At 36.8% G+C, this 26,623-nt stretch overlaps 2 protein-coding genes and 1 long non-coding RNA gene across 5 annotated transcripts in view; 2 read left to right on the top strand and 1 right to left on the bottom strand.

The window, feature by feature from the left end:
- Positions 1-8,271, top strand: part of grik1a (glutamate receptor, ionotropic, kainate 1a) — a 39,717-nt gene extending 31,446 nt beyond the window's left edge. For both annotated transcript variants that reach the window (XM_028466724.1, XM_028466725.1), the window contains 3 exons: positions 238-463; positions 4,112-4,362; positions 6,977-8,271. In XM_028466724.1, the coding sequence (XP_028322525.1) occupies positions 238-463; positions 4,112-4,362; positions 6,977-7,150 (651 nt within the window). In that variant the 3' untranslated portion in view covers positions 7,151-8,271. The remainder of the gene's footprint in view (positions 1-237; positions 464-4,111; positions 4,363-6,976) is intronic.
- Positions 8,272-13,540: 5,269 nt separating this feature from the next.
- Positions 13,541-24,668, top strand: map3k7cl (map3k7 C-terminal like). 2 transcript variants are annotated; one of them, XM_028466212.1, is made up of 6 exons: positions 13,541-14,002; positions 16,066-16,147; positions 16,227-16,406; positions 19,409-19,467; positions 20,137-20,252; positions 23,931-24,668. In XM_028466212.1, exons 3-6 carry the CDS (start codon positions 16,259-16,261, stop codon positions 24,109-24,111), a joined length of 504 nt encoding a protein of 167 aa, XP_028322013.1. In that variant the 5' UTR covers positions 13,541-14,002; positions 16,066-16,147; positions 16,227-16,258; the 3' UTR covers positions 24,112-24,668. The 2 variants fall into 2 exon arrangements, with proteins under 2 accessions (XP_028322013.1, XP_028322014.1); XM_028466213.1 differs by lacking the exon at positions 16,227-16,406 and having other exon boundaries at positions 13,554-14,002; positions 23,931-24,663.
- On the bottom strand, positions 22,982-26,308 carry LOC114475436 (uncharacterized). The gene is made up of 2 exons (XR_003675467.1): positions 26,128-26,308; positions 22,982-24,166 (listed from the first exon to the last, which is right to left on the bottom strand). It is a non-coding gene; the product is annotated as an uncharacterized LOC114475436 (long non-coding RNA).
- Between the last annotated feature and the right edge of the window lie 315 nt (positions 26,309-26,623).

Genomic DNA, 26,623 nt, shown 5'->3' with positions numbered 1-26,623 from the left:
CAACAAATTGAATCAGATGGAACAGATTTAGTGCACAGCTGTCCCTATTTCTGACTGAGAAAGAAGTCGCACATTCAAACACAAACAAAGAGAACACACGCTACCACACATGCTGCTGGTACACCCATGTTGATGATAACATTTGAAATGTAGCTTAACTTAAGTAACATTTGTGTGAAGTGTGTTCATAAGCACATTACATATCATCTTAATTTGTTTTTCATTTTGTTTTCACAGAAATCCAAAATCTCCACCTATGAGAAGATGTGGGCCTTCATGAGCAGCAGGAAAAACACAGCATTGGTTAAGAATAATCGTGAGGGCATCACTCGAGTTCTGACGACTGACTACGCCATGCTGATGGAGTCCACCAGCATTGAGTACATCAGCCAGAGGAACTGCAACCTCACACAGATTGGGGGTCTTATCGACTCTAAGGGCTACGGAGTAGGAACACCTATTGGTAAGAAGGATCGCACAGAAACAGACAGATCACTTAATCAATCATATCACAGCTGTTGGTTCAGTTATTGTATTTATTACTTCCGCCACGGAGAATTATTTCCGGGTGTTTATTTGTTTGTCTGTTAGCAGCATTATGGAACCTTACGCAATGGAAGATTCCATTATATTTTGGAGGGGACCAGAATTAATATAAGGATTTTGGATCAGTTTGAAAAATCAAAAAATCTCAACATTCATTCATTCATATCTTGGTTTGCAATTGACCGATTTTTATGAAATTTGACTCGATTATGTAAAGTTGGTTCCTCAATTACCCCACAGAGTTTTATCCAGATCAGATCCAGATTGTGCATTTTATCGTAATTTTCCCAAATAAAATGTTGGGGCCCGTACATTTGGATCTACTGCATCATTGTTAACAGGGATGGAAATTTCTACCAATATCTGGCAAAGAGGATAGTTGATGCTTGGCGGACGTTTTACTGAGTGCTCTTGTTCATTATTAATTCATTTGACTTTCTCAATTTTTCAGTTAAAAAACAGACATGTGCACACTGAAGACTTTATTTATCTATTTGTTCCTTTTATGAAAATGCAAACCAACATAGATTCCTTATTGACATTAAATAATATCACAGTCCAAATTAAACATTTTCATGATTGGAAAGGAGCAGTAAGGATAATAAAGTTAACTTAATACATAATTGATGACCCCACCAACATAAACAGTCCACACAATTTTCACTATTCTCAAATAACTTAAAAATGACCAATCAAAATTTACAAATCACCTCACAAGTCAACTATCTAAAGCATGTTGGCAGATTTATTTTTCCCTATACATTTTTTTGAATTGACATATTTGTACAAACCTTCAAATAATTCTGTTGAGCATTACACAATCTTACACCGACAACAGACAAGGCTTTACAAACCCTACTATGAAGATCATGTGTTTTAATTAAATCAAACTGTTACCCTTAAATGTATTCAAATTAAAAGAAAAATTATACTCATTTGTTTAATCATCAAGTGCCGTGCATGTTCAGCTGTTTCACTAATATGGAAACTAAATTAGACAGTACCGTTGAATTCCCATGTCTGCCTTTTTTATATCACTGTTACTTTGGTGAACACCATCTGTGTATGTCAAAAACACACTGTATGCCTGCAAAAGTCGCTTAAAGTTGGGTTTGCTTAGATCAAGAATGTGCAAACGCAACAACCGGAACTGTAGAATAGTTAAACAGATGAGTCGCAATTTCAACTTGCTCCAAGGTTACTTGGAAGGCAAGGCAAGCATTGAATGTTTATAAAGTGTTTAAGCTTTTTTCACATCTTTTTCACTGAATGTACTCACTGCCCAAGGATTTTAATAAATAGAAAAAGTTTATAGCCCATATAACAGCACTAAACTACAACTTTCCCCTAGAGTCATGTTAACATACTCTTTCTGTGATTAGTTCAATGGTACGAGGAAAATGGCAGAAAGGTTTAGTAAATGTATTTGATAAAGCTGTGAAATGAAAGCACAAAACTGAGCTAAAGGCATTTAAGGGTGTGTAAGGTTACTGTGGGCTTGATAAAGATTACGTTATTTAATACCCAACAGATGGAGGAGGTGGATTTTAAAAAAACAACAAAACAAACACCAATGGTCAGTCGAGGAAAGTCCATTTGACTCTTCATTTTTATTTTATAAACAATTATATTTTATAGTTACATATTTTGTTTTTATAGTGCAGACAGCCTAGTCCACTTTGGCACTTTTTTTAAATTCTCAAAATTGTGCATGACTTTCTTTGTTTTCATACACATACAGCTAATCAAACAATACCGTACAAACTATTCTATTTTAAGTCTGTTCAATGCACAGTGTGTGGAGTGACTTTACTAATTTATTACATAAACATACCTCTACTTTACTAGCTAATTCCAATGCTACATGTATTTTATTGGCCATTAAATGTATCCATAGACTGCCACTCTATGCATACACAGCGCCCCTCATTGGCCAGTTTAGGTCACGTCAAGTGCACCATGTGACTTAATGTTCTGTCAGTTGTATTTTAGCTCATATTTATTTTTAGCTACCCCGTTAACCCTTTTATTCTAATCCTAACCCTATTTCTAAACCTAACCCTAACCTTAACCCAGAAATAACGTCATCGGCCGTAACCATAGTCCCGTGGGCTATGGCTACGTTTAACGTATTGCTCGACTCGTTGTATTTTATTTGCTTAAAAATCCACCATACATTCTATTTTAATATACAATATTTCAGTCAAATTTGAAGCCAAAATAGGTATTACCACTGCAATTCACAATCATACCTGTTACACTATAATATGGTATCTTAATGTTTGCTGAACTATGATGTTATTCCGTATTTAATGTTTGTGAGGATGTGAAATTTATTATTTTATAAAGTCTATTAAGCTAGAAATGTCACAGTCCTTGCTGGATATGTCCTTCGACCCTTTAGGGGGTTTCCTACCTTTTGGATACTGAAATATCACAGGCTGACCCAACCATGAAATACAGATTATCATCTGTCAGTTTAAAAAAGTGAACACCTGCAGGAAATGAACAGGAAAGATAGAAACCTCTGGCGTGATGTGTGTGGATCATTTTGCTGCTCGGTACTTTATGTTTGACAGAATGTTTGTAGAACTAAAGTTTGAGGCTTTAATTGTATTTAACAACGTGAACTCTGCTGAGCCACACACTGCTTTAGCTAGCTAAGGCTAATCCTCTCTGACCAGTAATGGGCAGATGCAGCTTTGCTTTGATAGAGCTGAAAAGTGACTGTTTAAAGCTGCTGGAGACAAAAAATATTTTATCAGATAAAGACGAGGGAAAAAGGATGTACCGTTAAAAACACTTCTACAGGACTCCACATCCCACTAATCAACTCTTTATCTTTATTCTTTATTTTCACTCTTATTGTCTTAAATGTTTTGTTATAATTTGGCTATGTCTCTCGGTTTGTCTCATATTTAAGTGTTTTTTAAATAAAGTTTATCATTATTAAGAGTATTTACAGTAGATGTTAAAACAAACTTTTGAGCAGCAGTTCAAACCTTTTTAATCTTTTCTTTGACCAAATAATCTTGGATTTATTAATCTAAACCAACGATTCTCAGGTGGTGGGTCAGGAACCAAAAGTGGGTACGGACCTATACTGGGCAGGTCACGGACAGTTGGTAAAAAAATAATTAAATACTCTCATGTTGGACAGGCATGCTGTGAAATGCATGTGGCACAGGAATATATATAGACTATATATAGACTATATGTGTTTTCAACAGATATTTTTGAAAAACTGAATTTGGTTGCTTTAATTCCATTTAATGATCGTGGCAAAATGTGAGTCCCAGGGTGAGAACCCCTGGCCTTGACTATCTTTATCTAAAAAAATTAATTGGCTCTCGCAGCTTTAAACTGATCAAGTTACTTGCACTGCATTTTAAAAATCAAATGCATTAATGGTTCTCGTCAATAGTGTTGATTCTGGTGAAGGATGTTGACTTAAGGAAATGTTTAAGGAAGACTGTCGTCATCTCTTATTCTATCATTATAACGTTTCTCAGACACGATACTTGCTCAGCGATGTTCGTCTCTTTTCTCCATCCTATCCTACCAGGCTCACCGTACAGGGATAAAGTGACCATCGCCATCCTCCAGCTGCAGGAGGAGGGAAAGCTTCACATGATGAAAGAGAAGTGGTGGAGAGGAAACGGTTGTCCAGAGGAGGACAACAAAGAGGCCAACGCCCTGGGTGTGGAGAACATCGGGGGCATTTTCATTGTTTTGGCTGCAGGGCTGGTTCTCTCTGTGTTCGTGGCCATTGGAGAGTTTATCTACAAGGCCCGCAGGAATGCTGACATAGAGGAGGTGAGTGAGGGATGATGGAGGCTCACTACTCTGACTGTACTGTTTGGAATGAATTCAGATTGTTTCTGTCTATACATTTTATTCACGTTAATTATTTGCTTTCTCACTGAATTTATTTAAATTGATTAATACTTGTTATTATGTTGGATGTTTAAACAAGCAGTTTCATTATGAAAATTCATAACCACTCAGTGTCTGACAAATAGAAAAGAAAAGTTTTACTTACTTTTTGGTTACAATGGCTTTCAATACAAACGTAATATATTTATTTAGCATTTGACGCTTTCATTTTATGTGCATTCAAAGTCACTCATTATTTATTTTTGCCTTATTTTTTTAAGTTTTTCTACTTATTTCCTTCTTATTTTAACATTCTAGTTGTTCATCCATTTGTTTTGATGTTTTCCCCACCACACCCTTTTTTTTCGCTTTGTTTTTTTTGCATCAGGCGTTTTGTTTCTTTTACGGGGTGCAGTCCCGCCAGTCTCAGCGACGCGGCTCCACCTCCTCCTCAGGCACCTCTCTATCTACAGATCTGGAGAGTGGCAAGCTTCTTGGGGATGACACAGAATAGCTTCACACTTCACACTGGGTGTGTAACCGAGTGCCCCTCCCTCTGTGTCCCAGTCAGAATCCTCCGAGTCCATACCAGTAACTAAACCTGTTCACTGGAACCACTGTGACCCTCAAACCTGGTCCCAGCACTTCCCTGTAAAAAGTTAATTGTGTTTTTGCTTAAATAGGATTTTAATTTTAAGGTTTATAGGTGAGTAGTTGTGAGACTTAAGCTTTTTATTTATTTTCATAACCACCCTAACCCAATTTCATTTTGATGCTGTACTTAAACCTTTTGGAGAACATGTAAATGACTACAAAAACAGCATTGGTTTTGTGATTTGAAACTTTTATGCAGAAAATAAAAGGCTCTGTTATTAAACTTAGAGGAGAAAAATCAGAAGACCCCCACATGGACCCCTGAGGGATATTTCATCAAACCCAGCTCAGTGTTAAATCCAGGTTTAACCTGAGAGTCTGGCTCCGTTAAGCCAGGTTCTAACAGGAACGGCGGTTTCATCAAAGACACCTTAGTTACCATAGTAACACAGACCGTGGGTCAAACCTGCTCCTGACCAGGTTTAAGCAGCAGGCTTGGCTTAAGCTGCAGACGCACTCTCATGAAACCACGTCATCATTATTAAAGAAGTCATTTAGTGATGCTTTAAAATACTCAACCAATATCTACAAAAGGAAAAAGGAGTCAAAAAAACTTTTTTTTTCAAATACTGCTTTAATACGGTATTTTTAAAGGAAATAAACAGAGATATCATGGTAAATGTTTAAATATGATTTTAAATCACGATAGAATCAAATCCATCGCCTCCATTTACCTCATGGTACAAAGGTCCATTTATTTATTGATCAAGGATTAATAATGAGAACGCTTTGAATACAGAGAGAGAGAGAGGCTGTTTAGGGACAAAAATACACTATTGCTTTTGGGGATGTGCTCAGTGCTCAGCTGCACCTGAAGCGTCTGCAGTGTTAAACGTGACCTTCAGCAGCGCACATAGCACCGCTGAGCTGCTCCTCTGTTTATTTGACTTTAACATTTAGTGCTGAGTTCAACAAACTATTCATCAAACACTCACAAGTCTCATAAATAACATTAGTTACAGCATCTCTTTTATTAAACCCTGACAGGTGTTAAGAAAAACTTATCAAACTTGCATGATCAGACAGATGCTAAATTATGCAGAAAATTACACAAAACTACAAAACAATAAAAAAAAACAATGTCGACACAAACACGAGTGAAAATCAAAATGACTCCATAAAACATACAAAATTACCGTATTTTTCGGACTATAAGGTGCACCGGATTATAAGGCGCACTATAAATGAATGGGTCTGACTGGGTCTATTTTCATACATAAGGCGCACCGGACTATAAGGCGCACCGGTTTGTTGTTGTTATTATTATTATTATTATTATTATAAAGACGCATTAAGCGAAATAAAATAGTCAGATAAGTCAAACTTTATTCAACTCATTAACAATAACTCTCAACATTGTTCAGGTTTAACACATAAAATACAGAACAATACACTCACTTTTTCAGTTCAGTATGTTGAAGCACAGTAGTTAATGTCATACATAAGGCGCACCTGATTATAAGGCGCACTGTTGATTTTTGAGAAAATTAAAGGATTTTAAGTGCGCCTTATAGTCCGAAAAATACGGTGCAGAGCAAAACACAATACTAAACACAAATAGCCAAACAATATACAGAATGACAACAATAAAAGAAAATGAGAGAAAAATTACAAAATGACTTTAAAACACACAAACCCTTTTGTAGCATCTCTGGTGTTGAGTACAATGATTAAGATTAGATTTGAGGACAAAGACAACAGGCTTTAAACAGTTTGTCACTTAGTTTCTGGTCAGCTGACTTTCTTGTCATGTTTTTCTGCTAGAAGATACTATTTTGTTCATGAAGTTGAATTACTTGGTAAACAGTCTTTATATTCATAGCCTGCCTGAAATGCATATAATTTGTTTAAGGTGACCTTTATTTACATTGTTTTTTAATTTTTTTTAATCTTTTGACAGTGTGTGTCGTTTAGTGCTGTGATGGAGGAGCTGGGCCTTTCCATGCAGTGTTACAAAGGTGCCCGGAGAAGGTCCAGACCACCACCACCACCAGGAGCGAGGTCACCGTGCGTCTTGTGTCAACCGAGAACTGTTGCAAAGAAGGTGGGAGAGCGACGAGACTCCGGCACTTGAACCCTGTATTATTATTATTATTTTTTAAATACAACACCAGTTGAAATTATATTTTCTCATTGACCCTGTTTTTAAATTAGATAGGATGATAAACACAACATTAGGGGCCTGTACTACGAAGCTGGATTTCCTCTTATCACGCTAACTTCCGGGATTTATTTGGTGTGTGTACTACGACGCTGGCTAACTTCTTATCAGGCTAAATCACCGTGGTAACTTAGGCTGACACCTAATCTGGTCGGAAGTAGCTTCTGTTCCGGATCAGATGGGAGCGAGTACAAAAGCCCCGCCTCCTGACCAGTCAGTTCTCTTGGAAAACCACCTGCTCATTGTTAGAAGACCCTGGTTGGTGCAGATCTGACAGCTGTGTTTAGGAAAGAAATAAAGAATGTTAATGGGTAAATGCAATCATTTCATTTAACCATGGCATCCCTTAGGAAAGGTATAGATTTACATCTGGAAAGTGAAACTGATCAAAGTGCTGTGAGTTTATCATCCCATGGATTAATAATGTATTGTATAATCTCATGCTTTTACGCGTTAACAGTGTCGGCAGCTTCCTGCCTGTGTTCCTTTCTGCTTTTTCTGCAGCAACACTGTTGTTTTTTTGTTATATTTTTGAAATAATTATTTAACTGTGATGTATGTTGCTCTACACACTTTCTCCACGCTAACCCTAACCCTAGCCAGGCTGAAATCACCTGGGTTAAGTGAACATGTTCATATCCCGCTTTGTAGCACAGCTGCTCTGTGTTTGGTTAGGTGAAGCCTGCTAACTGAGAGATATCCCAGATAAACTTATCCAGCCTCGTAGTACAGGCCCTAAAAGTCTAGTTTACAGCATCTTAACCTTGCATAGGCAAAATGTATGTTAAAATAACAACAGTTATCAACACTTTATATCGTAATCCATTCGTGTTCACTGGTAGAACTTGATTTTAATGCAAGGTGAATATTATATTGCACTTTAGATAAAAAATCTGATTTCTTCTACACCTGCAGTTGAATTATAAGTTTTACAACAACAGCAAACATGAAACCTACTTCCAAATGATGTACTTAAATATGTTCTACATTGGTAGACACAGGAGGATGTGAGTAGGGGAAATTAGACTACAAAAATGCAGGAAAATCCCTACAAAATAAAAAATATCAAATTGTTAAATGTTGTAAATGATATCCCCCCTTTCTCAGCTGCCTGTAGTCTTTCATTCCATGCGTGACAGAAACTTGGTTGTGTCAATCAACTGTGGTGTCCAATCAGATTCCAGAGGTGAGCATCACTCCCTTGGCCACACATCTATAGCTCTTCTTGTTATTGTACTTTAGCTGGCTGTGTTCACAGATTTTCCTGTTGTGTAAATGTTGAACAACTTGACAAATTTTCAGAATAAATTTGTTCTTTTTTTGCATTTTTTGTAAGCTGTTGTGTTGCTGTTTTTTTTTTTTTCTTCTTCCTCGTGCTATAACTAGAAAAAAGATAAATACATAAAAAGAATAGGCCTCAATCTGTACAAACACATGACGAGACACTCTGGGAACATGCAGCATGATGATTCATGAATGATTTGGATCCTAAACTATTGCTGTTTGTGCATCAATAAATAGATTCTATGGAAGGGAACGACCGAATGAGGAAAGGATTTTAAGACAAAAATTGAATTTTCTTATGCTATCAAGAGTAGCAGTGATTTTTTTTTTTTTTTTTTTTAATCCGCTTATATTTGTGAAATATTATGCCCTGAAGGGAGATCTTGTCTCCTAGTGGTGACAGTGGATCTCATGTTGATGAATGTATTTGAAAAGAACCTTTGCAAACTTCACGTTGCACATCTTTCCTCATTAATCTGTGAAAGCTTGGGACAATAACAATCTAGACAAAAACCTATTTAACATCTACCCTTTTATTTTGAAATACAAAATATTTCTTCAATTACAATATATTGTAGAAACAATAAGATGCTACTCTGCCACAAAAAAAAAAAGGTTTGAAAGGAATTTTCTAATGATAACTTAAGGGATTGAAATGGAAATATTTTATTCACAGATAATGTGCTCGGGGAGGTCATTTCTTCCTGTCATTCATATTTTGGATGGATGTTTTCACATCAGAATGTAAGTCATGTCAAAAGTTTGGCCATTGTATAAAAGTGTTGCTGCTGCTGCTGTTAAATTCAAATATGTAAATCAAAGAAAGGAAAAAGGCTGTAGAATTTATTCACATAACATTTATAATTGATAATATATTATTTAAACCTGCCAACTCATGAATAATCTTTTATTATTCAAAGACGTTATCATATTTAATATTTTATAGGTAAACATACAGCGTATGGAAAAAAGGTAATAAACAATAGACACATGCAGGCAATTGTGTACTTTCTGTTTGTTTTGTAATCCTTTAGGATCAAATGTATTCAGTCAGTAATCCAATTCATCCTTGGCGAGATATTGTTTTAGAGTACATGTCAAACTCAAGGCCCAGGGGTCAAATCCGGCCCTTTGAGGCATCCAATTTGGCCCCAGGAGAAAGTAATGATGAACAAATTATTGTTAAATGAAACTCAACATTTGCAGCGGCTCATTGTTTTCCCGGTGGTTATATCGCATGATTGCAGTCATTTTTAATGTTCAATTTCCAAAATTCTTACAAAATATTTAAATTTTTCTTTACAATAGTACACAACATGTTCCCTTAATTATATAGAAATTGGTCACAAATCTAGGAAATTTAAAGTAAAGACCCTGTTGGGACTGATATCTGTCACTTACAGTATTACTTATTGTCAGTTTCTTATATATTTTGTATTTTATGTACATACTAGTGCACGATAATGTATTTTCTAGCATCAAATATGTGTCCCTCTTGAGATCAAACTGCTCCATATCTGGCCTTTGAACTGAAATGAGTTTCGCACGCCTGCTTTAGTGGTTAAACTTGCCTGACTCCAAAAAGGTTTGACCTGGCTGTTACGATTCATCTTCTCCGAATGAAGTTTTCCTCTGGACACTCTGGTTTCCTCCACCATCTAAACATGCATAAATCAACTTTGTTGACGCATACCAAAACACTCTATTTACAATACTGTATGCTTATCTCTGATATCTCAAAGTTCTCTTTATTCTGACACCTTTCTTCTAACTTTGAAACTGCCCTCAACTTTAAAAATCTCAAACTCTGACTTTAGTAATCTACTCTTCAAAATAGAGCATCGAGTACAAAAGTAACATGTTGGTACATATAACAGAACATGGGCAATCTTCTGCAATTTATTTGAACGGTTTTAGATTATCCAGCTAATGACACTTTAAAGGAAAGGGCGTCAAATAATTTATAGAGTCCATAAAGAACACAACTAAAGGTTTTCCTCAGTGGACTGTGTCGGATGGTCTGAGTGCCCAATATAGCTAAGCTTTTCATAATCTCATGTAATGATTTCTCTCCTTTTTTCCCCCTTCTACCGTTTTTAGTATTTAGATTAATTCTGGGATTGAGCTCAGTCCAATGTAATACTGTTTGGTTGTATTTAATCCCCCTAACCCCATAAATCTTAATCAAAAATGAAGACAGTTTTTCCTTTTTTTTCTTCTAATCCATCATGAATGAGGCCATGGATTACATCTCTGACCTTGGCATTCAGGACTCCTGTCTGGCATGCTAGTCTATGATAGCCTTGACACTGAGGTTTTATCGTGTTACTGGAGTCATCTGTGTTTAATTTTCCCAATGGTCACTCAGACAACAACTTTATAGAGATCCAAATGAATGACTAAAGAATATTTAGAACGGGGGTGTCACTCATTTTAGTTCAGGGGCCAAATACAGAACAGTGTAGGTGAGAAAATTAGTAATTTATTCATTATTATGCTCTAGTTTTCACTTCAGTGTGTAAATAAATTATAAAATATGTACGGTACTGATATTATCAAAGCAATAAGTGACGATATCACTCCCTGCAGGTTCTTCACTTTTAATTTAGATGATTTTGTGACCCATTTTTATGTAATTGGGGGAGCTTTTGTGGAATAATTTTAAATGTTTTTGTTTTAAAAATTTGAGATTAAAAATGTCACCATGTAAATATAAGCATGAGCTCTGCTAATATTGTGGAGTTTCATTCAATTTGTGTATTGATTTGGAGATATCTAGATGAATTAGTTGGTAATTTGCACAAGGATTCATGGTTTCTGACTCTTTTTGCATTCTGCTGCAGGCCGAATTTGCTGGAGTGTCAAACTCATTTTAGTTCAAGGACCAAATACGGATCAAAAGTAGGCCACAGGTTTTAAGCGGAAAAATTAACAATTTCCCCATTAATGTGCCCAACTTTGCACTTCCAATTATAAATTAGACATTGAGTATGTAAGGCATCAACAATATCTCAGTGATATATACTTATATAGTTCTTTGATTCTTTGACAAATTTTTCTTTAAAATGGGGAGATTTTGTGAAATAATTCGAGAAAAATTTCACGCTTTCGGAAAATTTTTGACTTCTTACAATTGAATTATTTGGTAATTTACACAATGATTCATGTTTTCTCTGTCATTTATCACTTTCTGCTGTGGGCCGAATCGGATGCTCTGAATGGCCGTATTCGGCCGCCGGGCCTCGAGTTTGACACGTGTGATATAGACCACTATTTGTACTTGTCTTGTCAGAAAACAAAGAAGAAAAACAGATACTCAAAGGATTCCATTTATTACTAAAAGCTTACTTGCATAAGTAATTCCACATTGTCAAAGCCTAGATCCTGATGTATAGGTTCTCAGCTGTACATAGGGTGAATATCTGGTGGCAGACTTTGAGTTTGCACCATCCATCAAAATGAAATGAGCAGCCTTTGAGGCTGGTAAGTGCTGTCTGTGTCAACAGCCTGTCAGTGAAGATAAACGAGGAGGGAGGACTCCGAACACTGCTGGATGAAGCTGGGTTCAGGTCTGCTCCTCTGGCCACATATAGGTTATGATTCAGAGGTCGTGAGTAAAGGTCGCCTAAAGCAGAAAGGAAAATATGCTTTATTACAATGTCGTTCCCACACGGAGGATTAAGTGCAAAGCTTGATCATTTATCTCTGTCTAACCATGTATTTCCCTGATGTGCCTTCTCTCTCATCCATCTGATGCCTTGGCTGCTGTTAATTCAGGGTGGATGCTGTCATCTGCTGGTGTACATGTGAAGTGGTCCACTGGGGATAAAGATCTCCAAACCTCTCCCACATCCCCGTCTACATACTGTATGTCGTCAGTGCAATATTTTTACATTTTTTCATTCTAGCAAAAAAGTAAGATAATATACTGTACATGTGTTCTATTGCATGATTGTGACCAGCCCTCCCAAAGGAATAGATTCTACTTTAATATGGGGAAAGATATAAAATAGAGGGCAATGTTGCACCTGAGTGAGGGGTAAAGGAATTAGGGAGGACAGTACAAAGAAAGACAAGTGTGTTGCTCCAGTTAGTGACATGTAAGAATATTAGGGGAAAACACCCCCAGATGTCTTTTCAACTGCAGAAGATTGTCAATGTCCTAAGGTCTCAAATGCTGCCAGAAAATGTAGATATTTCAGTCATGAGTCATTTCATAAATAAATTCTCAGGACATCCCACGCACTTTGGATTCAAATAATTCTGAAACGTTGACCGATTGTTCCTTAATTATTCAATAGGCAGACTGTATTTTTTATTTTTTATTTTCATTTGATTGTATTCATACTTGTTGAGATATGGCCAATTTAGGGGAATGTGTCAATTTTTGCGTTCCAAAACCCCAACAAATTTTTTTTCCAATTTAGAGGAGCTGGCATGTCCAGATAGGATAGTGCATTTTTGTCCCTAAATGTACCTGAGAGAGTAGGTGAGGCTGTATTCCTGTACCAAATTTCAGTTTCCAATGTGATGTAGTTCCTGAGATATTGGAAGCTGAAAATGGAAGAAAAATAAGGACAAGTGAAAATAAACACATGCCCCCCTCACTAAATTGGCCATATCTCAGAAAGTGTTCATCTGATCAAATTAAAAATCTGCAGTGTGCCAACTGAATAACTAAGAAACAATTGGTTGAAATTTCAGAATTTTTGGAGACCAAAAATGATTCGTTTTTTTTTTTTTGTTTCTTTTTTAAATAACATTTTTCTGATATATTGCGGAACAATATCAGACTGTTGAGGGTATCATATCACAAGCTACAGATTAGTGTGTGTGTGTGTGTGTGTGTGTGTGTGTGTGTGTGTGTGTGTGTGTGTGTGTGTGTGTGTGTGTGTGTGTGTGTGTGTGTGTGTGTGTGTGTGTGTGTGTGTGTGTGTGTGTGTGTGTGTGTGTGTGTGTGTGTGTGTGTGTGTGTGTGTGCGCGTGCGCGCGCGCGCAGTGGCTGTGGGCATTTTTTCGGCCTAAAGTCATGTCATCTGAGACATTTAATTGGGCCCGGGCCGCGGTGGGGGACAGAGGACAGCATTCCTGCGCCGATTGCGCTCTGTCTGCTGCTCCTCTCCACATGGCTGCGCTCCGTGCGTAAACCTGGAGGCCGTTAAATCCACGCAAAGCTGACTCACCTTTGTTTTTATTCTCAGAGAAAACGTCTTTTTTTTCCCCTGACAAGAATCCAGATTATTTTTAAGTGTCTGTATATATTCTCATGATATAGAAAGTCTACCTGTAGCTGTGCCATTTTGGCCGGATTTGCGCAAAGGCGCGGCGGCTGAGACCCAAGCGCACTTCTCCGGGGAGACTTCAACTTTGTTCTGACGGTGAAACGAACAAAGACTCAAACTGAGGACAAACCGCAGCCTGAGTTTGAACTTCACTTCAAGGATTTTTTTTTTTTTCAAGACGGAGATCGTTCTGCTTTAGGTAACAAACACTGTCCTGTTGCCACACGCGTCTGCTTTACGACTGTTTAAAAAAAAAAGTGCTTGATTCAACACTTCCATCTGTCATGTATTGATTTATTATTGTTGTAACTTCACGTTGGTATAGTTATTAAAATATCTAATGTATGTTTCGGTGAGGGATCTATTAAATGTAGGTGTCCTTGATCCAAATACAAATCTATTTTGGGGAAAATATTGAATTTATACCAGAAGATCACAGAATGTGTTACCATGGCAAATGCTCTAATATATAAAAAAAAAAAGCTTAGAGAAAACCTAGAGTCTTTGTCTGCTTTATAATTCTATAATTATTTAAACCCACTGCTGCTCTAAACGCGTGATTAAACTGGTGTCTGTGCGCATCCATGGAGCATTTCATCACATGCTTTATATCAAAGAGTCTGTCGGCTTTCATTCCAAACCAACACATCAACTGCTGAGCTCAGTATTTAGTTATCGCTGATTGAAATCAAATATCGTGCTCCCCTAAGGAATAAACACTTAAGTGGGTTGGAAAACGAATAAAGATCTAATCAGGGAATGGAACTCTGGTTTTAGCAGCTGATCAAGATCAAGGTTTAGTGAAATTAACAGTGTGTGAAGTGTTCCTGGAAAACTTGATCCTATTTATTTATTTCATTAACTTTATAGGACAAAGTGTGACTGACAGATGATTGTATATTTAGGTAAGATATAAAACAATACACTCCAAATATGGAAAGAGCTTTAAAGAGGTGTCCAGAAATGACATGGTCAAAGTCAAAAATTAAATTGTGGCCAAGAATTAGTGAGACCATGCACACAAAACACTATAGTGATATTATCATAATAATATGGACAGGGATAGTATGACGGAACTTTATGTTGGTGTTGAGCTACAAAAAATGTGACATTCTGAAAAGTGTTGCAATAAACAAGTTTGGGACGATATATCGTGCGACAAGCTATAACGATATTAAAACGTATAAGTTGTTTGTAAGTGTAATATTGCAATATTGTGATGCCACACTATTGCAATATTGCAAGTACAATACTGTGATATTTTGCATTTATTTACGTAGTGAAACTTTTTGCACGTTAAAGTGGAAAAAATTGTCCTATTTAAATTATTGTTTATTTTGTATTCTATATTCTCAGAGTATAATAAGGGTGTGCATTGCCACGATTCTGACGATACGATACAATTTGCATGTTACAATAAGATATATCCCGATCTATCCTGACTCTAACAATACAATATACATTGTGATCAGTAATTACAAATTTCACCTTTTACAAGTACAAAGTGGTATGAAATACAATTTATTTCATTTCTTTAAATTAAAGTAAATGGTAGCTAACTGTAATTCACATACCAATATCAAAAACAAGTGATGTGTTTATCAAACTGTTAATTTACATTTTTCAAAAAAGTGACATTTTTGCTTCTACAACAGATTCTGATAATGTTAAGTTCTTAATTTCTTAACCAAAGTAACCACATACATGTTTTATGAAAATAAATCAACTTTCAAGCTAAAATGCATTGAGGAGTGAGGTTGTTTTAACAAGGTCTGATGTGGTTCACTGACACCTAGTGACCGGGTGTTTACGTGCTATGCATATGTTAGCGCAATTAAATGTTTTTTTTTTTTTTTCGTTTAAAAAATGATTTTAAAAAATCAAATTCTACGTTTTTTTGCATTGATATGATAATTGCGGTGAAATATCGTGAAGTATCGCAGAATCGATTTTTTTTTTTACACCCTTCCAGTATAAAATGCAAATATGCCTAGAATTAGTCAAATAAAGCATGGTTATTTTTCAAACTTTTTTGGCGTTTTTTTTATTCCCCCTTTCCAAAAATATGGTTTTGTATCGTTATTGTGAGTATGGTTTCATAGGTACAACTTTCGTGTGAACGTCGAAGCTATAATTCATCCCCATATTACGTTTTTTTCTACCATGTCATGCCTGGGGCTTTGTAAAAATGATTGTTACTGTCTTGAGTTTCTTCACTCCACTGTGTTAATGCCTGTGTTTCGTCCCTGTGGCCCCATGAAGGGATAAATGATCACCTCAACCAGAAGAGTGTCCCCTGATAAATCTGAAGTAAGAATTGCCTTCAGCCTTGGCGACACATCAGGTAGTATCACACACTCACTGACAACTTGTTCTTTTTTTTTTTTTCTTTGGGTATTAAAAATAATGCAGTTTATTTTCAGATTAGTTGCAGCAACAGATCATGTAACGCCGCATGAAGTCTGGATTTCTACTCTCTCTGCGTTCCCAGTATGCAAAACGTGTTCGACATTCTTCCCACCAGTACAGACCAGTTGACACAATCACCCCTGCTGCCTCACACCATATCACTTTAACCTCGCTGTGCTGCTTTCTCTATTTCTGTAAGAATAAACAAAGCACAGCATGTGTGCGTAATGTGTATGCACAGCTGCGCTCATGCAAAATGCACATTATTGCACGCTCCTGCTTAATATTTCACGTTACTTTCAATTAAAAGCACCCGCGTCATCACACACATCATTGATGCATGGCAGCTACGTCTGTCAGGATGTTTTACTGCAGAGGGGCCAAGCAGTGGGAGAGCAGCTGCCTCATTGCAATGGAAGATTCAGGTTTCCTTTCTAATACTAACACTGTCCTGCTGCCTGATTCACCGTTCAACTTTTAGAACACTGGCCTATATATATAAGCAGTTAACACTTCCAGTCCTTCTCCACCCAGCTCTGACCTCATGCCCTTACTGCCATATTTCTCCCAGGAAGTGAGATAAAGGACACACTCAACTCTAATAGTGCATTAAGAAAAAGGCCTGGAAATACAGTATACATATTTATTATTTTCAGAGGTGCTACATTCTACTCAAGTAGAAGTACTGTTACTTGATTGAAATTGTACTCAAGTACAAGTACACGAAAGTCATACATAAAACACTCAAGTACAAGTTAAAAAGTAGCTCAATAAATAATACTCAAATTAAAAGTTACGAGTTACTTTTACACCCCCATGTTTTTTGGTAATAAAATATTTCCGCGGTTCCCTTACATACAGTAAACATTTCATGTATAAACTTAAAAAGGAAAAGACCTAATCTTGCACAAATGGAACTGAATTTATTTTCCACAAAGACATCTGTATAAAATGATTTTAAGAATAAAATAACACCAATTAATTCAATTCCAAATAAAAAAAATAATTATCAAGTATAGCTACATTTATGAACTCTAAAACTGAGGAAATAACCTCCATTCAATGCTGTTTTGGCACGGTGCATTATGTTTAATCTGGTTGGTCGGCTATGATGTGATGCATTTGATGTAATGTTTTGTAGTTTCACAATGTCTGTTGATCATTTAGTGTAACAATGTAATGTAACACATGACTTTACTACTTTTAACATGTACTTAAGTAATATACTCAAAAAGTACAAGTACCCATAAAAGCAATTACAGTAAAATGAGCATTTGTAATTCTTTACTTTCACCTCTGATTATTTTACATCTTTTAATCCCTCCTCTTTACTGTATAAAAGTTTCTCCTTTTTTTATCCTTTCATCATATTAACCCTAAAGCCCAAGGATCACTGTAGTCCCTGCAGGATTTTCATGTTTTAATTTTGGTTTCACATTCAGAGCCTTTAATGCACATCTGAATCTCACCATCTATAGCACGTGTCAAATTCAAGACCCGAGGGCCAAATCTGGAGCTTTAGAGCATCCAATTCAACCCTCAGGAGAAAGTAAAAATGACAGAAAACATGAATTGTTGTTTGAATGACCAAATAAGTCATTAAGTGTTGTTCGCTAAATTATGACACCTTTGGAGCTATGTTAGCATTTTTTGGGCTAGGTGGAGGGATCTATTGTGTTTGGTAGGGTTAGGGTTTGGTTAACAGCGTAATGTCAGCCTTATTTATAAAAGTTCAAGCTTTACCAAAATTTTCCAAAAATTGCGCAATTTCTCACGAACAATTGGACAAAACTCCTCTAGCACAATAATGTAAAAGTTCACCTTATCACGTAAAATCTACGGCCCACTTGAGGTCAAACTGGTCCATATTTGGCCCCTGAACTAAAATGAGTTTAGATTATTAAGCAAACTTTTAGTTTAGTCTCCTTTAATGTTTCTCAACAGGAAGGGGGGGCTCTGTGCTCCATCCGGGGTTCTTCATCCTGCTCCAGCTTCATGACTTCATGCCTGTCATAACCACACACTGTGTCAATCCCAAGCATGAGAACTGTATTTATCCAACATTATAATTGGCCCCTCGACTGAAGGCTGAGCCACTAATACTCCCACTTTTAGAAAGTTGCATCACCCCAGGATTCTCCACATGTGTTCCACAACTCCAGGGGGGCATTGCTGTCGAGGCAGAGCCCAGTGTGTGTTTGTGTCTGCATGGCTGCATGTCTGTCTGAGTCGCATTCTGCACTCTTTGTTTGTGTGTCTGCTGCATAGTTGTCCATCTTTATTCTCACTCTTTACCCTGCGTGTCTTTCAAAGCCAACAGATCGCTGCTGCTGTTCTGTTCAGTAGGACGACATGTCTTATAAGTGTCACACTGTGTTACTATGCAGCGGTGTCACACAAGCACCCCGATTGAATTTCATTCGGGGACATTTTATGAGGCAGAGAAAAGTATTAAAACAGCTGTCTGATGCGCTTATTGACTAGTCATACAGTAAACAAAACTCACTGTATTATTTGAGTACATTTTATTTTCCATGGAAACATTTTTGCAACACGTTTCAAAAGAATAACACATTTTTTCTCTAAAACAGTCAGTCTTTTTATAGAAAATAACATGCTGTAAATTAACTCCTCCCCAATGGCAACACGCTGTAACCTTACACTGAAAAATAGTTGGTAATAATAGAACATTTACGTGTTTTTAATGTGAGAGAATTACAGTCAGTAAAAGCTCTACCCTGGCTTTAGTCTTTCAATTTTTTTTATTTTTTTTTCAGCTGAAATTATTCATTATGCTTTTTTAATTTTTGTTAACACAAGTAAAATTAATTCAAATGTATGCAATAATTCCTGTTAATTTCCTATGCTTTCATAGGACAACATACAACTAAAAGAACTGCTTAACTTAAAACTGTGAACTTTTTCCACTTGATTATCTTTTGATTGTGTTTGTTGCGCAATGATTTAATATCAAAATTACCTTTCTAACTATAAGCGGGTCAAACTATAAAATTATAAAACAACAATAAACAAAATCCATCAACATTTATCAGCACAAAAAAACAAACCTACTAGTCAGCAGCATAATGGATTAATAAAAAGAAATGAGCTCATTCATTGATGTGCACTTGTTTGTATAAAATCGAGTGCATTCAAATTAAAGCGCGGACTGTTGTTGTGTATTTTGTTCGTACAGATGTAAATGATGTGGAGGACCTCTCACAGACTTTCCCAGATCTTGAGCATCGCTTGCAGGTACATAAAGTACATCCTTCTACACTCACTGTATAATCACAGACTGTTGCAAATGTTTAATGTTTATTGTAAATAAGAACAATACTGCTTTTAAAATGATGTTTGCACATTAAAATAATGTCTTAAACTCAATCTGTGCACTGATTAGAAGATCATATGGCTACTGTAAAGAGAGAATTACAATAATATAATTCCAGCAAGTTAATTTTGTCGTCTTTTTGAATAAAATGTTAAGGTTTCATTTATTCAGACAACTTTTTTCAGGAAATTTACTTTGATCTCCTGACATGTTTCGTTTGTCAACTGCCAGTCTTCCTCAAAGGTGTCTACTGATCGCTTTGATGTGTCCTTATGAGGGAACATTTTCACTCTCCCACACCTCGGACTCTCTTCTCCAGAGACCATCGGGCGACAGTGGGCGTGGCCAGCCTGACAGAACTGTCAAGTTGGCCATGCCCAAAAATTACTCATAAGGACGCATCAAAGTGATCAGCAGATGCCTCTGAGGAAGACTGACAGTTGACAGTCGAAACAAGTCAGGAGATCAAAGTAAATTTCCTGAAAAAATACAATAATACAGTTGCTTAGCATCAGAACATGTTCAACAGATCAAAAACCCATACTGTCTTTGATGAGTCAGAAGTATTTTTCTTGTTTGACAAATTACAGCCAGTGCCTCCTTGTGTGTCTATGAGGGAGAGCGTTCAGGTCTACAAGGAACACTGCAGGATGGCACGGGAGTTCCACCAGGTCAAACATGAGATCGCTGTGCTGGAAGATCAAAAGTAAGGTCCTAAGAAAACACCCGCATCGTGAAAATGGCATAGTCTCACAAAAACGTAGAGATGCCATTAAAACAGATTGGATTTCAAACCAGTGCATTCATTACCATACACTGTGTTGCATATAAACATAAAATAACAACACAATCTCACAGGGAAATGTGACACTGTCACGAAAATAATAATTTCTCTTTTTGCAAACACAACTTTTCAAGTCAATGTGTTCGATTGGAAGTTTTTTTGGGCTGTAATGAATTATTACAACACTACAGAAGCGGATTAGGGCCAATTTTGATGGATAAAATTATTTTGGCCAAATCAAGAACAAAGTTAAAAATTTGAGAATAAAGTTTAAATATAATGTCTAGATTAAAGTCGGAAAAATTAGATTAAAGTCTAAATTTAGAAAATAAACTCAAAATACAATATTTTGACAAAAGATGAAAGATTGCTATTAAAGTCAAAATCTACGGAAGCGGACTAGGGCCAATTCACCCTATGACAATTTTGTAGACACCACGCTCTGCTGTTTGTTGTAATATATGGTGAATTGGCCCTTGTCAGCTTCCATAGCTTTGACTTCATTAGCAGACAGTTGATTTTAATATCATTTTTTGACCTACATTTTTACATTTCAACTTTATTCTCAAAATTATTTTCTTCATCATAATTGGCACTAATCCGCTTCCTTACAACACTTCAGTCAGGGTTATGGTTATGGTTGTGATTAAATTGCATCACTTTGCAATCCCCACCAGGAAGCACTAACATGATGCGCAGCCTGAACAAAAAACATGTACTCTATGTGCTGCGTGACACAAATATATTTATATCATTCCCTGCAGTGCGTAAAATATGGGAAAAATGTGTTGTTGCACGCAAAGAATTAGTGAAAGTTCATTTAGTGACTGTCATGAATTTCTTGAAGCTGGGCTGAAAATAAACACATATTAGCTCATATATGCAGAACATTAGCTGATCTTTTTATAGATAATGGTATACTATTGACTGACATACTTAGATGTAGCAGAATGTAAAGCGTATTGGATTAAAATATCCACCAGATGGCACATTTTTAATAGCTAATACTTGTGCTTACACTATATCCGCCCACATAATCACAGTCGAGCAGAATGTCAATCATTCAGGTTTTTTTTCACTCGTTTGTGTGAATTATTCTCTTAACAAAACTAAGTAAAGGACAATATGAAACACACACACACACACACGTCCCCTGTGCCCTCGGCAGCTGTGACTAGTCTTAGCAGTGGGATTTTGGAGGCCCTTGCAGCCTTGCTGTTTCCCCACTACACACACACAATCATGTACTCACACGCTAACACACATACACACACATACACAGACTCTAAATAAGGAGCAGCGAGGCACATTGATTAGTGCAGCCTTGAATGAGAACACGATGAGTCAGTGTGGAAGTAAATCTTGGTATTTAATACTTGCAGTTGTGCTATGATCCACTGATCCTCACACAAAGTTAAATGCATCATTGGTGCACGTGACCAACATAGAAGTAAGAAAATGGTTGGAGAAACAAAGAGGTTTTTCTAGAAATTCTGCATGACGAATAAACAAGTTTCAATGTTTTAAGTATCACCGGCAAATAATTACAGTGTTTTGTGAGCCTTTGTTCATTTCGTAACAAATGCGGAACACACCTTTTTTTTTTCCAACAGTAAACTTACCTGTACCATTTTGGAAGTGTTTATCTATTTAATTATAGATATACAATCTGTTATGTTTATAATAACATGTGTTTTTAAATTTTATTTACAGTTCAGAAACTTCTAATTTGAAATGTTTTCAATGTTTTTGCTATTTCTGGTTTTCAAAGTTGTACTCTTGGGGACACAAGAAGGTACATATCTACATAAACATTTATTGAATTTTTAAACTTAATATTAAATTGTTTCAGTTTTTTCTTTTGTCACCATACATCAACAAAATTCACAGCTCAACAAAAAACCACAACTTTACAGTGATTGGTTTAGTAGTAAAAGTGTATCTGTTGAGTCCTGTTGAAAGTTTCCTATTCAGATATCCTGTCTGCAAAGTACCCAGTGCATTGTCCTTGTGACGGCTCCACTGTCTTTACAAATGTGGCCTAAAATCTTTCAAAAGTCATTCTTAGAGGGTCTATCCCTAACAAAATGTTTTATTTTGCAATGAGTCTACTTTACCATTTTAAAACCTGTATTCCGCCATCTTGAAATCACGTGATTGAAGACGCACAAACCCTGAGGACAGAAGTGCTTTTGGGTGGGAGTCCTTCAACAGTCTGTGATGTACACTCTAACTTCAGCCACCAGTGTCAGCCGTGCACTGTTTAAGGGGGCGTAAAGCCTGGTTGATGCTTGACGGGCGCGGGACTGTGCGGGATGCCTGCGCCAAAAATGACGTCACCGCGCACCCCACACTTTAAGCACCTGGTTGTGTTCCTCCACTATTTCAAACTTGTCGTGCGCGGTTCTCACTTATTTCAAAATGGACACCATTAAAGGAAAACTGAGGTGCAATTTCAAGTGCACAGGGTGCTTTTAGAGGCACTCAAAACACTTCCAAAGAACTCCTAAACAGCAGTTGTGTATTCTGTTTGTAACATTATGCTTGTTTATTTTATTGCTTTATTTTTTATTGACTTTGCTTGTTTCTTATTTGTGTGTTTGTATTTTATAAAAATAAATAAATAAAAAAAATCAATGGAAACAGTGTACTCAAGTTTGGTGATTTTATTATTTATTATTTATTTATTTTATTATTTATTTCACATTAGTTCAAACACCATCTCCTAATCACTGTGTCCTGCCAGGGCACAAGACCTGTCATGAAATAAGATTTCAGGTCATGTCTCACTGCAAGAGCAGCCAACAACCACAAACATAGCAATTCCTGCTCCCTTCTACGAGCCTGACTTGCTGCCGCCATCGTTGATGTTTTACTTCCTTTCGCGGGCTTTTCTTCTTTAGTACAGTCCTGTACTGCTACTACTTCCTGTAGAATTTTCTCTACCGCCCCCTGTCTTGGCTGCCGGTATTTCAATGGTGAATGCACCAAGTATAAACACCAATGCGCTCCTGTGGAGTGCGCGCGCTGTCTGCAAAGTATAACAAGCCTTTAAAAGTCCCTTTGGAGAGCTCTTCTTCTCTGCTTCATTGTCTACTACCAAACCACAGTTGGAACTGTCATCCCCTGCAATCATAGATTATGTTTCGGGTCAAAACTGTTTTTATCCTCTTTCGGTAAACAACAGAGGTTTACATCAAAATCTTTAACTTTTCCTGATTTTTAGGGCAACCAGAAGCAGCACAAATTATTTTGATTGAAAAAGCTGTTAAATAACCTGAAAAAGCAGGCTGAATGCTTCACTCCAATAGAAAACAATAGGATGTTTACAGGCAACTGGGTGTACAGTATGTGACGTCTTCAATCACATGATTGGTGGAACACAGTTTTTAAAACGTTAAAGTAGTCCCATCTTTTAAAAGTTAATAAAACGAATATGGTGCATAATGCATTTTGTTAAACATATATCTTCTATTTATTTCAAAGATTTTAGGCCACATTTGTGAACATAGTGGAGGATCCCTTTTTTAAAAGTTACATTACAAAAAGTACAAAATTAAAACTAACCGACGCACTGGTTTTTAAATCTCATTCATCCAGGCGTAAGTTATTGGCTGAGCTGGTAGAGGATGAAAAGGTTGCCATGGAAATCGCCCGTCTCGAGGACGAGTTCCGACGTCTAACAGACGAGAACCGCACCTTGGTGACGGTCCACAGCGAGCGCTCTCAGCAGCTGGAGACGCTCTACCTGACCAATCGGACGAGGCAAGACTCCTCGTGACCTCTGGACTCCGCCGGTACCTGAGACCACATCATGACATTATCGGACACCGGGCCTGGAAGCAGAAATAATGGGGTCAGCTAAACCAGCTAATGCTGCACAATGTCACTGTGTGTGAATGCTTAGTGCACAGGAAGGTGCATGCTGAGTAATCACAGTGATGGTGTCATGGTGATTCAACAGAGATACAACATGTTACCACACTTTCGGCTGCAGTTGCAACACCCGGTGGTAAATGTTATCGTGCCATCTGCTGTGAATGTGAACAGATACGCTGATATCGGCCTCAGGTCCCGTAGAGACTAAACTCTTATATGAGGAAGCTAAAAAAAAATGCTTCCATGTGGTCCATGTGTATTTCAGGAAGAGTGTATGACTTGCTCTATGAGTGTGTCTGAAAAACACAATTAACCATTTACCAGTAGCTGCATCATGACATTTTAAGAGGTGTACATTTTGTTTCGCTAGCTAGCATGTTTTTGTTTAGGAAAAAAAGCAACATAAGTGATGTTTATTATTATTATCTCGTAATAAATTGTGTCCAAGTGTAACACAAGCGCGCCCTCCTCTGTTTCATTTTTTTTAAAGCCTGTGGTTTTGTTGGTGTTTTCATGTGCTGTATGGCCTCCTCGCTGCTGGATTTACACAGAAAGAAGAAGAGGAACTAAAGCCTTTCTATTAACTGCAGGATTACTTCATCCCGGAAATATGAGATGTTCGTCACCTGATTGAACGGTCTGCCAAGAGCAGACTTCTGTCTTTTTACAAATCATGTGACACAAGCTAGAGTTACTTTAAAAACAAACATGAATTTCTTAGAAAATGAAAGTCCAATTGGCCAATAATGAACAAAAAAGAGTAACAAATAAGCAGAAATAAGGTGTCATTAAAGGTATCCTGATGCATTTTTTAAAGGTAAAATAATAGTGTATGCCTCATTGATCAGTGACTCAAACATAATTTATTCTAAAAAGAAATGAAAGACGTCAAAATGTTTTCATTTTCACCCTAAACACTCTTGTTTGACATTTTCATACATTGCATTGTGGGATGTGGAGTCCCATAAACAGATACATAGAAGTGTTTTAACTTCATTCTTACTACTTTTTGATTTTGATTCACAATCAGAAATACTGTATTTGTCCCAGGGGGAAATTTTCTTTCTTTTTTTTTTTTTTTTTTTTTTTTTTTTTACAAATGCTCCAGAATTATTTTGAATGAAAAGAAGAAACACTAAAATATAGAAAAGAAAATATACATAAGTAAATAAAAAACTGTTAATTAAATATAATAAGTGCACACCTCCAGGAAAATATAATACAAGTATAGTGAAATTTAGTGATTCATTGACCTATGAGGCATATGTTTCATCTAGTAAAATTTTGTCAGGAGTAGTAGCTTCAGTTAGGAACTGTGCATGCAATACTTTAACTAGTTCTGCTCCATTTTTCATCTGCTTTTTTTTGGAGGGGGGGGGGGGGGGGATAACTAGTCTTCTAGGTTGCTTTACAAGATCAACAGACTGGCTAAAGCTATGAGCATCAGTAAGAACACAAGTAAACCACACAGATTTTAAATGCACAAGAATTCATAAAAAAAATAAAAGAAATAAATAACTTAGAAACACTTTCCTCAACAAACAGCTCTGCCACACTTGTAAGCACACACTCACTCCCTCTGTTCACTCTTATATTCACAGTATCTGAGCAAAGGGAAATTTTCCCCTAATATCATTACAGCTGATTCCACTCCTCTTCACAATAGCAGTTTTACTGACCTTTTTTTTACCCTTGTAATTCTGCCCATCATCACTCAGGTATAACACAAGTTTCAACCTTTTCTCAGGGGAGGGCTGGTGACTTTCACAATTATGCAATATAATGAACATATGAGTTTATGTATTTATTTATTTTTACATATAATGACAAATGCAGACACAAGAAAAACAAAAGTCTTCTCTATGGTTTTCAGTTTTTAAAGCTAAAGACACACAAGAGACAAAAAGTAAGACTTTACCTCAATCCCAGAAATGGGTTCACGGTGAATCTTTACAGGGATTTTATGGTAAGGGCTTGTTAGTTTACCAGAAACATCCAGGGGTGGGATTAGTGTGGAATACATGCTTGCTCATCCTTTATCAGCAAGAGTGCATGAGTCAGCGTCACTTAGTTACAATCTGAGCTGTTCCAACACACACACACACACACACACACAGACAGACACACACACACACATACACGTCAGACAAAAACACACGTCAGTCACACTGTGTCTCTCCTTCGCTCTCATGCTCACACACGAGCCTTAAGACTGAGTCAAGCTCAGTTTTTAGTTTGTTGCCTGGTTGAGATCTGGCTTTCTGGGAAACAGCCTTGTTCAACAACATTCCATATACAAATAGCCATGTCATCTCTACTGCTGGGACTTTTGTTAGCACTCTGAGATATGTGGACGTACACAATTAGATTTATAAGGTAGGCATAACTTTGTGTTGGTTATTTTTTTTATTTAC

This window comes from Gouania willdenowi, chromosome 14, assembly GCF_900634775.1.
Source record: "Gouania willdenowi chromosome 14, fGouWil2.1, whole genome shotgun sequence".
NCBI classification, from domain to species: Eukaryota; Metazoa; Chordata; class Actinopteri; order Blenniiformes; family Gobiesocidae; genus Gouania; species Gouania willdenowi.
The sequence above is the reverse complement of the archived record's forward strand: the minus strand, read 5'-3'. Positions and strand labels throughout refer to the sequence as shown.

Bases quoted from the DNA above. Each gene is read 5' to 3' on its own strand.
- map3k7cl (XM_028466212.1), top strand. From the start codon at position 16,259: ATGAAGTCTGGATTTCTACTCTCTCTGCGTTCCCAGTATGCAAAACGT. The intron at 19,468-20,136 runs GTACATAAAGTA...GACAAATTACAG, and splicing joins ATCTTGAGCATCGCTTGCAG to CCAGTGCCTCCTTGTGTGTC. The intron at 20,253-23,930 runs GTAAGGTCCTAA...TCATTCATCCAG, and splicing joins GCTGTGCTGGAAGATCAAAA to GCGTAAGTTATTGGCTGAGC.